Source organism: Dermacentor albipictus, chromosome 3 (assembly GCF_038994185.2).
Source record: "Dermacentor albipictus isolate Rhodes 1998 colony chromosome 3, USDA_Dalb.pri_finalv2, whole genome shotgun sequence".
NCBI classification, from domain to species: domain Eukaryota; kingdom Metazoa; phylum Arthropoda; class Arachnida; order Ixodida; family Ixodidae; genus Dermacentor; species Dermacentor albipictus.
Window position 1 is genome coordinate 5,205,292 of NC_091823.1, and position 14,836 is coordinate 5,220,127.

At 47.0% G+C, this 14,836-nt stretch overlaps 2 protein-coding genes across 2 annotated transcripts in view; both read left to right on the forward strand.

The window, feature by feature from the left end:
• The first annotated feature begins 4,896 nt into the window (after positions 1-4,896).
• Positions 4,897-7,463, forward strand: LOC135920199 (ER degradation-enhancing alpha-mannosidase-like protein 1). The gene has a single exon (XM_065454363.1). It carries the CDS (start codon positions 5,185-5,187, stop codon positions 6,925-6,927), a length of 1,743 nt encoding a protein of 580 aa, XP_065310435.1. The 5' UTR covers positions 4,897-5,184; the 3' UTR covers positions 6,928-7,463.
• A 6,527-nt stretch (positions 7,464-13,990) lies between these two features.
• DUBAI (Deubiquitinating apoptotic inhibitor) overlaps positions 13,991-14,836 on the forward strand; it is a 96,517-nt gene continuing 95,671 nt past the window's right edge. The window contains exons 1-2 of the mRNA XM_065454334.1: positions 13,991-14,133; positions 14,360-14,630. Of these exons, the coding sequence (XP_065310406.1) occupies positions 14,439-14,630 (192 nt within the window). The 5' untranslated portion in view covers positions 13,991-14,133; positions 14,360-14,438. The remainder of the gene's footprint in view (positions 14,134-14,359; positions 14,631-14,836) is intronic.

Here is a 14,836-nt window from a genome sequence, read left to right on the forward strand (position 1 = left end):
GTGCTTTAAAACGTACGTGCTGCTGTGCAGGCCTTAAAAATCATGTCACGGAACTCTTTTCAAACTGTAAAGCTAGCTTTTCCGCGTAGTACGCGGCAACATAACGGTGGTGCTGAAGATACGCACGCAGTGCAGCTGTGTGCGTAATTCACTTTTTGAACTCGTGACGCATTCACGGACAACTTTTAAGAGTTAAAATGAGTGGTAATCGTTCTGTCGTCGAGCATTACGGTGGCTTCAAGTTTCTAAAGAGCGCAGACGCGAATTTTACAACGTGTACAATGAAACTGTTGGGTACGTTGCGAACTCTATACACAATGCGATTTATAATAATTTCCTTGAAAAAGGCAGTGGGGGCGGCTATTTGACGCTATTTTAGAGAGCAGCGGACTACATGCTCCGACATTTTTTAGGTTCGGGGAGTCAACTTTTGGAGCCAAGTGACCGATCAAAGCCTTGTGACATCTCTGTCACTGTGTTAGCAAAAATCGTCAACTAGAGAAGCAGTTCGTCGCAACACAACAGCTGCCGTACTACTTACAACGCCGCACAACCGCCCACCGCGTAGCAGACGAACAGGTTATAAAAGCGCCACCTACGGCAGTCGGTTGAACGAAAGTGGGCGCAAGCTGCTCCCATAGAAGCCGGATATCTGTGCAGGTCTGGAGTTCCAGTAGGTCGTGATTTTGGATGCCGGTTGTTGTCAGGGTAGCGACGCTTTAGGCCTAAGGCTTTACGAAGCTGCCTGTCGCACGTGGAGGGACACAACCTGGTGGACCGTGGCGTTGAGGTGTTGCACTTTGCTTACCTCATTCTAGTTAGCCTCGCACGAATTGGAATTACTCGTTCGACTCAAGGAAGCGAGCTTCGTTCACGTGAACTTAGCATCTGAGTAGCTGCCCGATCTTTTGCTAGCCGAGTTGAACATCGTACCACGTGGGCTATGCGCATGCAGACTTCCTCTCCCTTGCACTACTTTAGTGTTTGCCGAGTGTGTTGAGTTTACGCAGTGTGATTGGAGTCACCCCTGGTTTGCCGTCACCTGCACATCGTCTGCACTGCTGCCCCGGACTACGATCGAGCCACCCCGGGCGATGGTGATGCTGTGGCCAGTTCGGCGCGGCGACTTCGGCGGCCTCCTGTATCCAGCTTACAACCCTCGGCGGCGGACAAAAGAGCCGGCGGTCACCGACAGCTACTGCAGCTCCCGCCCGCAGGGCGAGTCGGCGCGAGCGACGCTTGCTCGTACCGATCGACTACTGCGTCGTCGTCTCCGGAGTCCTGGCCTGGGATCGTGCCGTCGAGGCTGCAAAGCCGCTGCTGTGACCGGTGGACGCCAGCGGTGTACCCAAGGACAATGTCGGCTCGCATGCTATGGACAGCGTGTGGACATTTCCTCAGCGCGACCACTGTTGCATGTACCACCCTGTTCGCGAAGCACGAGTTAATGTTAGACCGTGTCACATGTTTCGCCGGAATATGTAGTGATTTAAGGTTGGGGGGATGTGGGGATGCGCGACCCTCGCGCCTCCCCTGATGTTTTTCCCGCATAGCCCCGTCTCCGTGCGGCGTCGCCGCGTGGGCCGCGGCGTTGGAGTGGTACAAGCGTGGTGCGAGAGATGGCGCGAGCGTCGCGCCGCTGCGCGGTTACTTGGGCGCCGAAAGGAAGGCGCTTGCTCTCGTTGGGTTCCAGACAGCCAGCGGGACGGACGTGCCGTGCCGCACGTGCAGCGGCCCTCTTCCCCGGCGGGTCGCCGAACAGCGCGGACATTCCGCGCGCGCTGCGAACGATGCATCTGCGAGACCGCCAAGCGTGGCCGGCTTCGAACGCGCCACGATTCGCGTGACTATACACGCGAACGACCAGGCGTTGGGATCCAGCATGGGGCGAACATATTCGCTCGCAAGGACGCGGTGGGTCGGACTTCTAGATTTGTCGCGCGCCCATCGGCATGTTTTGTGGATAGCAACTCGGCTAGCAGGCATTGATGTATGAAAGGTGCAATAAATGCCCTTGTGATTGTTTGCACTATTGTGTTGTCGTTCCTTTGTCCCAAGAGTACGGTGTGACATCCCCAGATCAGACCCCACAGAATTCAAGACAATCTCTTTGTAGCGATTATAAAATCCTCCACAGTTGAGCAAATATCCCTGTGACACTGTCCAAGAGAGGAGGCTCCTAGAGAAAGGATATTTATAATTGAAAAGCTCAAACCAAGCTCTAAATCTTGATTCTAGATTTTTTCTTAAAGAAGTGAAACGGTGGCAGATTATGAAAAAGTGATCGTTTCATCTTCCACAGACTGGGCACGGAGGGGAGGGCACCAGACCAGCCCTGTGACGATAGAAGTTTAATTTTGGTATTCGACAACGTAATTGGGTAAAAATGACTTCTGTTTTTCTGGTGTGAAAGGAATTTTTAGGCCAAGGGAATAGGAGGTGTCGATATTCTGAAAAATTTGCTACAGCTGGGTTCAAAAAGTCTTGAGTAATTGTGTATCTCCTGAATCTATTAGTCGTCAGGTAAGCTATTGTAGGAAGTAATGGTAATACAGGGCCACTGAGGGCCGCTCTCGCGATACTGTCAGCCATTTCGTTCATGACTAATCCTTTATGTCCAGGCACCCAAAGCAATCTAATTAAATTTATGTAGGCAGGCACTAGAAAATGAAATGTACGTAAAAGGTTAGTGACACCATTTGCTGTGAGCGAGGAACATGATGATAAAGAATCTGTTATAATTACTACCACCGATGTTGACAAATTTAGTTTGCGTAAGGCTAGGACTACAGCTAGAAATTCAGCCAAAAATACGGAATAAAATTCCGGAATCCTGATTGCAAATGACCAGTTTAGAGCGGGAGAGAAAATGCCAATTCCAGATTTTTCTTCACACTGTGAGGCATCTGTCGCAATGACCGTACTTATAGATAAACTCAATAAATGGTCCTGTAATACGCCGTTTAATATATTATAAGAGAGATGTTTTGCATTATTTGTGTAGATGTCATCATATATAATTTGTAGGTACTCTCGCACATCACAAATAGGCGGTATCTCCCAGAGACGTACATTTAAGGGATTTAGCAATGTTTCCATGTACGAAGACCACCTGTGGTGTATGAAAACGGTGCCAGTGTACTCCGAAGTAAAGTGCAGGCTGGGAAATGAATATGTATTTCAATCTTGTAATAGGGGATTCATACGATTTCAAGACTGTTTGCACCGTCAGTAACCGAAATCTACACAATATTGAGGGCAACCTGACTTCTTGGTGTAATATGTTATTGGCAACATATTTCGGCAATCCGCAAGACAGTCGTAGGGCTTCCCGCTCAAGTAGAACGAGGGGACGTAATTTATAAGCTGGGGCACCAGAAAATAAAACTCATCCAAATTCTAAAATGGGCCGCACATACATTTTGTATATCATTAAAAGTGGATCTCTCCGCATTCCGGACCGGCTATTGCACAGCTTACGTAGCATACCAACTGCTCGTACTCCTTTTTTAACTATATGGTCAATATGGCCGAGCCAGTTGAGGGAACCGTCATATACTACACCTACACCGACTCCACTTGAGGTATAGTCTCGAGTCGATAGGATATCGATATATTAACGGGATTGTTAAGAGGGAAAACCAATATCGAGGATTTTCTAACGTTAAGTGAAAGGCGAATTTTGTTTAACCAGGTTTCTATGGCGTTGAGGTAGTTTTGTAGTCGATAATATAGAGAGTGAATATCACTGTCTGATGCGAAGAAAGCAATGTCATCCACGCCGTAGACGTATATGTTTGTACATCTTGATGAAGAGGAATGGAACACATCAGAATATTAAATAGTAATGGTGAAGTGACAGCTCCTTGAGGAACACCTCGTGATTGATTATATATACTCGAGGAAACGCCTCTCAGACTGCAGTAAAATGTTCTTCCATTTAAAAATTCACCAATCCAGTTTGAAAAATAATTTGGAATCTCTAGATTTCGCAATATATCTAATAAAATTAAGTGTTCTACACTGTCGTAGTCTTTGGAAATGTCTAATGTCACAAGAGCACCTATTTGCCTCTGTCGACGTGCTAATTTTATTCTACTTTCTAGGTCCACGTGAGCATGCCAAATTGAACATGATGGTCGGAATCCAATTTGGCAGGGGCTAAGCAAGTCCTTGTTCTGTATTTAATCATGCGGGCATATAGAATTCTTTCAATTAATTTAACCAAATTTGAAGTTAGCGCAATTGGCCTAATGTTATCTATTGTATATCCTTCCCCATGATTTTTAAGAATATGGATGATTTTAGCAATTTTCCACGCAGACGGAATCCATGAGAAGCGAATTGAGTAATTTACAATCGCTAAAAGGTCATCGGGAGCTTCCTTAAATAAAATTCTGATCATAGTAGACGTTACCCCATCCGCACCGGGAGCTGAATCTGGAAGTCGCTCCACGATTTCAGCCAATTCTAACATGGAGATTTCTGTAAAATCATCTGATGCCCTTCGTAAGCGAGGACCACTTGGCAAGACCGAAGAAAATCTAATTTCTAATCCCTTCGCGATTTCTTCTAGTGATTGTTTCAGTTCATCGCTACTTAAGATTATAGAGTCAATATTAATTTGACGCGGAAGAATTTTTTCTACCGCGGAGAAAGCGGAACAATGCACGCTTATTTTTTATTGTTTATTGTTTATTTTATTTTTATTTAACCGCAGTAAGCACATGCTTCTTCTTCTTTCTTATATCTCGCTTTATAGGTGGGAATAAAGATATGGCAGCGCCTCCTCTGGATAAGGGGAACGTAAAGAGACACCGGTAGCGTGCTCCAAAAGGCGAAACTGAAACTCAGTCGAGCCGCGGCAGCCGTTGCTATCCGAGACTAGAACATGGGAATCCGAAAGCAACGGGGTGGGCAAGAAATTTTGCCAAGTGGGGCGGGCGGCGGGTCGGGCCACGCCGAAGAGCAAACACCGAGGCGGAGTCGCCTGAAGGGCGGTCGGAGCAAGGTGTGTTTGGACCGCGGCTGTTTGTGGAACATGCCGAGCCGCGCCGTAGTGGAGCTGACGGCGGCGCCCCGTCTGTTGTGTTCGGAGCCGTCCACGTAGCCCATCGGCGGGATGACGACACAGGACACCTCTGCTGCGAGACGCACCGCTGTCAGCGGTTAACCGGCGTCGTCATGGGCCTGGCACTGCGCAATGTGATAATCGCAGTCGCCCTCGCAGCCCTGCCGCCTTGTACGACCGGCTACGATGTGTTTTTTTACAAGCCAGGCTTCTACGACCGCAAGTACGGCAGTTTTCCAGAGGAGCTACGTCTCAGCATGGTCGAGGAAGCCAAGCGTATGTTCCAGTTCGGATACGACAGTTACATGAAGTACGCGTTCCCGAAAGACGAACTGAACCCTATATACTGCACAGGCCGTGGCCCCGACTACGACGACCCTTCAAACATCAACATCAACGACGTTCTCGGCGACTACTCGCTCACTTTGGTCGACTCCCTCGACACGCTGGCCGTGATGGGAAACGCCAGCGAGTTCAGAAACGCGGTGCGGCTTATCCTCGATCACGTCTCCTTCGACAAGGACAACGTGGTGCAGGTGTTCGAGGCCAACATTCGGTTGCTGGGCGCACTGCTGTCGGCTCATTTACTCATCACGGACCAAGAGCAGCCGTTCGGCGACCTGCGGCCCCCGGGCTACCGGGACGAGCTGCTGCAGCTGTCCAAGGACCTTGCGTCGCGCCTGCTGCCGGCGTTCGCCGACACGCGCACGGGCATCCCCTATCCGCGGGTCAACCTGCGGCGCGGCGTCCCGCGTGGTGTCTCCACGCACACGTGCACGGCCGGTGCGGGCTCGCTGCTGCTCGAGTTTGGCGTGCTGAGCCGGCTGCTGGACGACGGCACGTACGAGGAGGCTGCTCGGCGCGCAACGCGGGCCCTCTGGCAGCTGAGGGCCAAGGACACCGGGCTCCTAGGCAACATCGTGGACGTGAACACGGGCGAGTGGATCGGCAAGATGAGTGGCATCGGCGCTGGCCTCGACTCCTTCTACGAGTACCTGCTCAAGACTTACATCCTGTTCGGCGACATCGAGGACTTCCGCATGTTCAACGAGAGCTACTCCGTCATCAAGCAGTACATGCGCAAGGGGCGGGTCTCGTGTAACGAAGGCTGTGGGGAACACCCGCTCTATGTCAATGTCAACATGCAGGATGGCTCTACTTCGACACTTTGGATTGATTCCTTGCAGGCCTCCTTCTCAGCCATCCAAGTTCTGCTCGGGGACATTGAGGAGGCCATATGCAGCCATGCACTGTTCTATGCCATTTGGAGGCGGTTTGGTGCGTTGCCGGAGCGTTTCAACTGGCAGAAAGCCTTGCCTGATTTGTCCTTCTATCCCCTAAGACCTGAACTTATTGAGTCTACATACCTCTTGTATCGGGCCACCAAAAACCCATTTTACCTCCACGTTGGCCGAAACATTCTACAGAGCCTAAACAATCACACCAAAGCGCCATGTGGCTATGCCACTATACACAATGTGGTGGACAAATCCCTGGAAGACCGTATGGAAAGTTTCTTTCTGAGTGAAACCTGCAAGTACCTCTACCTGCTGTTTGACATTAACAACCCCTTAAACAAGCACTTTGCCAAGTACCTGTTTACTACAGAGGGACACATTCTGCCCATTAATCGCCTTCTGAGGATGTCTCCTCCGGCAAGAATGAATATGCCCACTGCAGTTAGCTCTATTGGTGATGATGTGCAAACTGTGGCAACTGTAGTGCCTAGAGCCCTCAATGAGACAGATCGTCACTGTGACAAAGTGCCTGAAGAAAGGCAGTACTTATTGCCTCTAAAACATAACTATCTTCAACAAATAAGCCAGTCTTTGGGCCTGGATGGGGACGCTGTTTGAAGAATTTGTCATCATGCTGATGCAGATTCATATTTCTCCACTGGCTCTAGGTTACAGGCTTGGAAACCTTTCGACACTGTTGAAAGAGCGACACTGTTGACACCAAGTGTAGGCATAGTGGACTTGCCTGGTAAATTGCATGTCTTGCAGTGCTGAAGTTGCTTAAGTGCACACTACCATAGCACATTCAAGCAACAGGTTCAACTCCTGGAATCAGCACAAGTGTTGTCCGATTCTTTTGCACATTTACAAGAAAGTATTTTGTTGTGCAGGCCATTTTGTCAAAATTTCATGTGCACTGATGTGTGTACAGTTTGCACAATGTACTACAAGATATTGCTCAAACTCAAAGGAGAGATCCCTTATATACGGTAGCACTGTGGGACCAATGTGAATACCAAGTCTAAATAATGATGCAGGCCATGTGCTTTTCTTTTTGTACAAGGTTGCCATATTTATTTTTTCTGCCCAAATGAAGTAATCTTTTCTTTAGTATTGCGCTTAATACTTTAATAAAATGCAGCAGTGCACTGGGATTTGGTATATGCTTGGTCTTACGTAGGTAGGCTTTGCTAATGGCGACCACCGTAATGGGGGGAGGGGTAGTGTCAATGGCAAAGGTAGGAAGGCAGTCTCTACCCTAGCCAACTGGCTTTTTCAAGCTTGACAAGTGTTTGCACCCTAGCTTTTTTTTCTTTTTCTTAATATATCGGGTGGATATGCAAGAGTTCCTGGGTAGAAGGATGCGGCTTATACCAGAATCTTGCTATCAATTTTATGTTGTCCACTGCGTCTGGTAACAGTAGGCACACGGCTAAAAGTACCTACTCATCAAAAAAATTTACATTTAGAAAGGTGCTGCAAATGCTTGTGCTGTGCAGCTAAAGCTTCAAGCGGAGTTGTTAGGTAGCTTGGACTATTTACTAAGCTTTTACTGCTGCAAAGGATAGGAAGGAAGGGGTCAACAGTGAGATTGGTGACATTCTAGCTTTTCGTTCTGCTTGTGTAGGTGGCCGCCTGCTGTGGGCTCCCTGCTGAGCAGGGACTCCACTAGCACAGGCTCCACTAGCACAGGCTGAGGCTTCTTTATTGAAAAGTTGGTGACGCCACCGTCGCCTTCACCTAAATAAATGAGCGGCCCTGCGCGCCAGCTGGACGACAGTCACGTCGGAGAGCATACCCCAGCTGCATGGAGGCTTTACAGGCGTTTCAGTCTGCTGCATATAGTTTTAGTATTCAGTGGTGGAAACATTAATTTTATTCCACTCCAACCTGTAATCAATAAAATAGGGGAAGAGCGACGGAAATGGTACAAATGACGCAACAACAGCGCCGCGTTGAGCAGACGACAGCTACTCAGCCCTAGGAGGTTATGAGTGGCAGCCACTGCGGCCGCCTACGGGAGTGAGTGAAGCCACCGGTGGCCATATTGCTGGGGGCAGAATATGTATGGTTCCTGGAATATTGGCTAGTCTGCCATCCGTGTGGAGCGGGCAGGACGCTTTTTGAATTATAGCGCAGTGGGCGATGTGAGCAGTCCTGTTGCTATGCTCTTCGCTGTCGTTTGTTTGGCTGCCTGCATGCACCGCGGAGGTTTGGCATGGGTGGGCTTACACCATTTTCTGCGTCTCCAGTTTTTCACGAAGTCTTGATCTTAGCTCTCGATAATGAAAAGACAGCAAAGAAAGCTAGAACATTTGAAAATGAGAAGATGAAAATAATTGCGCTTCGGCAATTGTGTTATATTGGGAATGCATGCTCAGTGGCCCTGGTAATTCTTTTTTTTTTAAGCATTTTCTATTTTTATTCACGAACCTCTTGCCATTTTATCAGACGTTGTGTGCTGTGATTTGTTTACACTCATTTCTAAAGGTTCTTCATTCTTCCCTTGATAGTTCGTTCGGACGATGTGCTTGATTACTTGTGCGGGATTGTCGCACAGTGAAACATGCGTCCTCAATTTTGTCTATTGTCGAAACATGTTCGGGTACTCTCCTTGGCCATACGCGATATCAACTTTACATGTGCCATTTCTTTGCATCACATCAGCGGCGCATGCTTTGCAAATTATATTTTTCTTTGTTTTGTTTACTTCTGCCGTTTGCCATTTTATCTATTATTATGCGTTGATATTTGTTCTGGCTGTTCTTGCTCACCCTCAACTGGAAGTGCTTTCTTTTTGTCTTGTATAGGTTTTGAACAAGCTTGGGTTTGATATTTATTTTTACCCTCTACTGCCACATCGCACACTTGTACCTCATGTTGGTTATTAATGGGGAAACATTATATGGCTGATGAGGTGGAAAATCCGGTGTTGGTGTTGATGTGGCCCCGATGGTCCAAAAAGTCAAGTGAGCCAATCAAGGCAGTTGATGACGTCAATTAAATCAAAGTTAATTGAGGTAAAGTTAATTAAGGCAGGTTTAATTAGGCTAGAGTTCATTATGGAACTCGAACCCACACCATTGGTAGGAGTTGTAACCACGGCCCTTGATGTCATGGTGAACTTAATTAAAGCACAGTTAATTAGGACATAGTTCATTAATACACTCGAACTCGCGACCTTTGATGAGACTTGAACCTTTGACCTTTGGTGGAAGTCCTACCCACAATCTTGGTTGTTAATTATGGTGAAGTTAAGACGACTGAAAGTGCATAGGCATCGCGAAGTGGTCGCAATGCTTTCACATTGGGATATCTAAGGGCCCCTTCAGTTTTTTTGTTTCGCTTTTAGCCACTGTGGCCTTGGCTACCAAAGGGCAGCAGTATTGCGTAAATAAATACAGTGCTCAAGCTATTCCAGGCTGCATAGTCGCTTTGCGTTCTGGGTCGGTACGCTTCATACGGCTCGGCAAAAAAAGTATTCGCGAATGAATACCACTTGATGCAGCTAAAACCTCTTATCATGCCCTTAACAAATACTACTCTAATGCAGCACAAGTACACGGCAGCAGGAAATCATTTGAAAGAGATAAACAGCTAAACTATACGCCGAGCGTGCGCGTGCTTCGCCAACACGCAACTGGGTGGCCGAGCACTGCCCTGTAGCATGAGGACTGCTGGCAGCGCCACTGCCACCATCATTAAAAAACAGTCCTCGCTCCCATCAGCAATATTCTACCATGAAAGATGCGCGGCACTCGAGTGCGTTTTTGGTTCCCCAATCAAAAATTGTGCAAAAAATATTTGTTTATCTTACATAACTATTTTACTTGCGATGAGGCAATTTAGGTACAGGAAAATACATTTACTTTTTGTGTGCATGAAATTGTTTTAAGGATTAACTTTCTGTTATTGTGTAAGCATCCTTTGGCGAGTATGGTGAGTACCCCAGCTCCGTCGCATGAAAAGTGTACCTTGCCTTGTACCTGCACAAGAATGCGCAATATTAGGATACAATTAATCATTGCAGTAGTGTAAATGCAGATGATTGGTAGCTTTACAAGCTATTAGAACCAATTTAAACCAATAAGAAATTATCAGAGAATACCCACAGGGATACATAGGACTCCATAAAAATACATAAGGAAACTTATAGTAGGGGTGGGCGAACTTAATTTAGGAGTGGGCCATATTGAAATTTGGGGTGGGCAACATGAAAATTGGGGATGGGCCAACTCGAAATTTGCGTGTGGGTTAACTGAAATTTGAGGGGGGCCAACTTCAGTAGGCCACCTGAAATTTTGGGGTGGCCCGACTTAAATTTAGGAATGGACCAAATAGAGTTTTGGGGTGTGCAAACTTCAATTTGGGGGTGGGCCAACTTGAAGTTTGAAAGTGGGCCAGCTTGATGTTGGGCTTGGGCCAACGGGTAATTTGGGAGTGGTCCAACCCCTAAATTTCAAGTTGGCTCGCTCCTCATTTGGCCTACCTGTACTATAATCTTCCCCATTCATTTCTATGGCGCCCTATGTATCCCTATGAGTGTTCTCTTTGATCAATTATTATTAATTTAAGTTGTTTCTAATTTCTTACAAAGCTACCTATAATCTACATTTGCGCTACTATAACGATTAAATGGCGTAACTTCGCAAATTATGCATTTTTACGCCGATACAAGACATTACGTGCACTCATTGCATGTGTGTGATGGAGCTAGCGCACTTGACAAAGAATGCTTACGCATTAACAAACTTGGAATTTAAAGAACAGCCACAGCTACTTGCTAGTGCCCATGGTAGCACACTCCGTGCTCTGCTACACTCTTAAGCAAAATTACACCCTTTTGCCACACAACGATAATCATCTGTCTTGTCCGCGCATTTCCTTTCTTTACACTCTAAGAACAGTTTACACCCTTTGGCATGCCCCTTCACTCTAAGAACAGTTTACACCCTTTGGCTTGCCCCTTCTGCCACACAAAAATAATCGTCATCTGCCTTGATGCGTTTCCTTTCTTTATCGCTGCAAGCCCGGAACTTTCCAGTGACGAACGGCGCGCGCGTTATCAGAAGGGGCACTCCAAAGGGTGTAAACTGTTATATGCTGATAACGCGCGTGCCGTTCGTTACTGGAAAGTTCCGGGCTCGCAACGATAAAGAAAGGAAACGCATCAAGGCAGATGACGATTATTTTTGTGTGGCAGAAGGGGCAAGCCAAAGGGTGTAAACTGTTCTTAGAGTGTTCTGCCACACAACGATAATCGTCATCTGCCTTGATGCGTTTCCTTTCTTGAAAACGCCGCGCCCGCTACTTTCCTGTCGGGAATGCTATCATGCTGATAACGCGCGTGCCGTTCGTTACTAAAAAGTACCGGGATCGCAGCGTTAAAGAATGGAAACGCATCAAGGCAGATGATCGATTATCGTTGTGTGGCAGAAGGGGCACTCCAAAGGGTGTAAACTGTTCTTATAGAGTGTAACGCGGCGAGCCCGGTACTTTCCAGTAACGAATGGCATGCGCGTTATCAGCATGACATAGCATTCCCTACAGGAAAGTAGCGGGCGCGGCGTTTTCAAGGAAGGAAACGCAAGCAAGGCAGATGACGATTATCGTTGTGGCAGAGTACACCCCAAAGGGTGTAAACATTTTTAGAGTGCATGTACACTCTGAAATCAGTTGCACCCTTTGGGGTGTATATTTGTCCCACAACAATAATCGTCATCTGTCTTGCCCGCGTTTCCTTTCCTTAACGTTGCGAGCCCGGTACTTCCCAGTCACGAACGGCATGCGCGTTATCAGTGTGACGCAGCATTCTCGACAGGAAATTAGCGAGCGCCGAGTTTTCAAGAAAGGAAACGCAAGCAAGCAGATGGCGATTATCGTTGTGGGACAAATATACACCCCAAAGGGTGCAAACAGTTTTTAGAGTTCTGCCACAACGATAATCGTGATCTGCCTTGATGCGTTTCCTTTCTTTAACGCTGCGAGCCCGGTACTTTCCAGTAACGAACGGCATGCGCGTTATCAGCATGATAGCATTTCCTTTCGGCAACTAGTCGAAACTGCCGGAGCTTCAGAATAAGGCGACGGCAGCGCCGCTGCAATTTCAACGTTTTTTTTTTTTTTCATAGAGTTTCATATTAGTATGACTTGAGGGAAATATGGCGCTGCGATCGTTCAACCCATAGAGTTTCTCACTACATTACATGGTGTCATAGTGAGAAACTCTATGATGGGAACGATGGGAGGAAGTACAGGCTTCGCATTGGCATTCTGTTGACTGGTGAACTAGCCTACAAGTATTTTTGGCAGTTTTGGTTTCGCTCCAAACGCAATTGCTATAACCTGCAGGACAGTGCAACGCAAAGCTCTGTGCCTTTGTTATGTTGCTCGAAGTGACGATAGCGCGCTGGGCCAGCGATTGGGACGATGTTTGTGTCGCGGTGTGGTGTCGAAGTATAATGACGAGGAAGTGACGGCATAGTAAACGTTGACAGAACATGTTTTGAGCGTTACCTTGGTTTGTTAATTGTGTTAGGTTGATACTGTAGCGTTACGTGCTTTATGAAACTTCAGAATAGGACAAACAAGGCACTACTGGTACAAGACATATACAGTTGTACTTCTAGTGGCTTGAAAATCAAATTTTATTGAGGGCTTCATTATGTGCTCGTTTAGGTGCTCATTGACATGCGTGTTTTAGGACTTTGAGAACACAAACTTACTTGTGGTAGGAAAGATAGCTGCTTCCTAGCTGTAGTCTAGTGTCGCACAATGGGTACCCGCAAAGCCACGCTGTAACGCTTCGGAAGCGGTACGCCAATATAAAATATGATGAAGCATACTCGTAGGAGGCCACTTATAGCGTCCTAGCTAGCACTGCAGCAGATGTGCTTAAAAGTACTTGAAGACGTTCAGCTACACTCTTAAAACGGTTGCACCCTTTGGGGTGTATATTTGTCCCACAACAATAATCGTCATCTGCCTTGCTTGCGTTTCCTTTCCTGAAAACGCGGCGCTCGCTACTTTCCTGTCGAGAATGCTGCGTCATGCCGTTCGTGACTTGTAAGTGCCGGGCTCGCAGGAAACGCGGGCAGCACGGATGACGATTATTGTTGTGGGACAAGATACGCCCCAAAGGGTGTAAATTTTTCTAAGAGAGTATCGTGACAGCCGACGCAACCTTTCGAAAGAGCGAGAGAGTTCGCAAGGGCCTGTTGTCTGCGAGAAAAGTCTCGCGTTTGCAGCGAGCAGGCGTCGTAGCAGACGACACTTTTAGCATTCCGCTCAAGGGCGCAACGCTTTGTCACAATACAACATTTTTATTTCCACAAATACGTGATGAGCATTTTTATATAAGTACATGCACGGTTGTTATTGCTGTTGCAAAAACAAACAAATAATTATTCTCTTGCGTTAAATCGGGAACAGAATCGCACAAGTATGCATACCCTGATCTGTCCTAGTGACAAACCATAGTAAACCTTGCTTCCATCTCAAAGTCATACAAAGTTTATGTAACATGTTGTACATTATATAACATACTGCAGAAATAAAATTAGAATTTACGCTATAATATTTGAGTATAACTTTGTTTGCTGCGCCGCAAGCAAACGCCGCTACTCTAAAGATCTAAGCTCATGAGAACCCTTGTAGACACTAGCGGCACAGTTCCCTCTAGGGTATTTATTTAGAAACTCCATGTCCTTGGTGCTTGCTGCCAAGACTGCACTGGACCTACTCACTGGCTAGGCACTCACCATCTACAGTACTCGGCTGGCGTTCTGTGGGCTGGCGGCTGGCGTCATGGCTGGCTTGAACGAGGTTCTTACGCGCGTTTACTATTGTATTGTCACAGCTTCCTAGCTGGCAAAGTTTGCTTTACTGTAGCCAAGGTTGATACGAGCCTGTAAATGCGCGAGACATAGAAAAGCGAATAAGAAATGTAAATGAAGATTAAATTAAGTGGACATATTCAATGCCGTTTGACGCACGGGTTGAAGGCCCGACGCGAACTTTAGCAATGATTGTGCAATTTGTGTCCGCCCAGGCAACTGCTGCATATTCTCGGCTGTTCTCACGAATTCACTAATCGTGCCGATTGACACGAATGCACAGCCGCTACGAAGATGCATCATATTCTTCAAGGAATCGTCAAATCCGACTCTCCGGAAGAAGTCAAACGAAACTTGATCGAAAATAAGCTTATTCCAGCTGCTTCAAAACCGATGAACTTAAATGATTGCCAATCACTGCTTGAAGCGTCATGGGACCTCGCAATCAGTGGCGACACTGGCTTTCTTCAAAACGGTGGAATTCAGGTAAGTCGTTTTCGCTAGAATTTCTTCTACAGTGCGTGCCGAGAAACTGGACGTCTGTGTGTGTGTTCGCGCGTTACTTGCAATGACACATCAACTAGTCTAGACACACGAAATGTGGGTCGTTTTCTGACTGCAGAATTGTGCTTTTAGGGCCGTTCTAATTAATATTTACTTGCTCACTTTCTGTGAATATGTTTGCATACTGT

Excerpts from the sequence above, each read along its gene's own strand:
- LOC135920199 (XM_065454363.1), top strand. The coding sequence starts at position 5,185 with ATGGGCCTGGCACTGCGCAATGTGATAATCGCAGTCGCCCTCGCAGCC.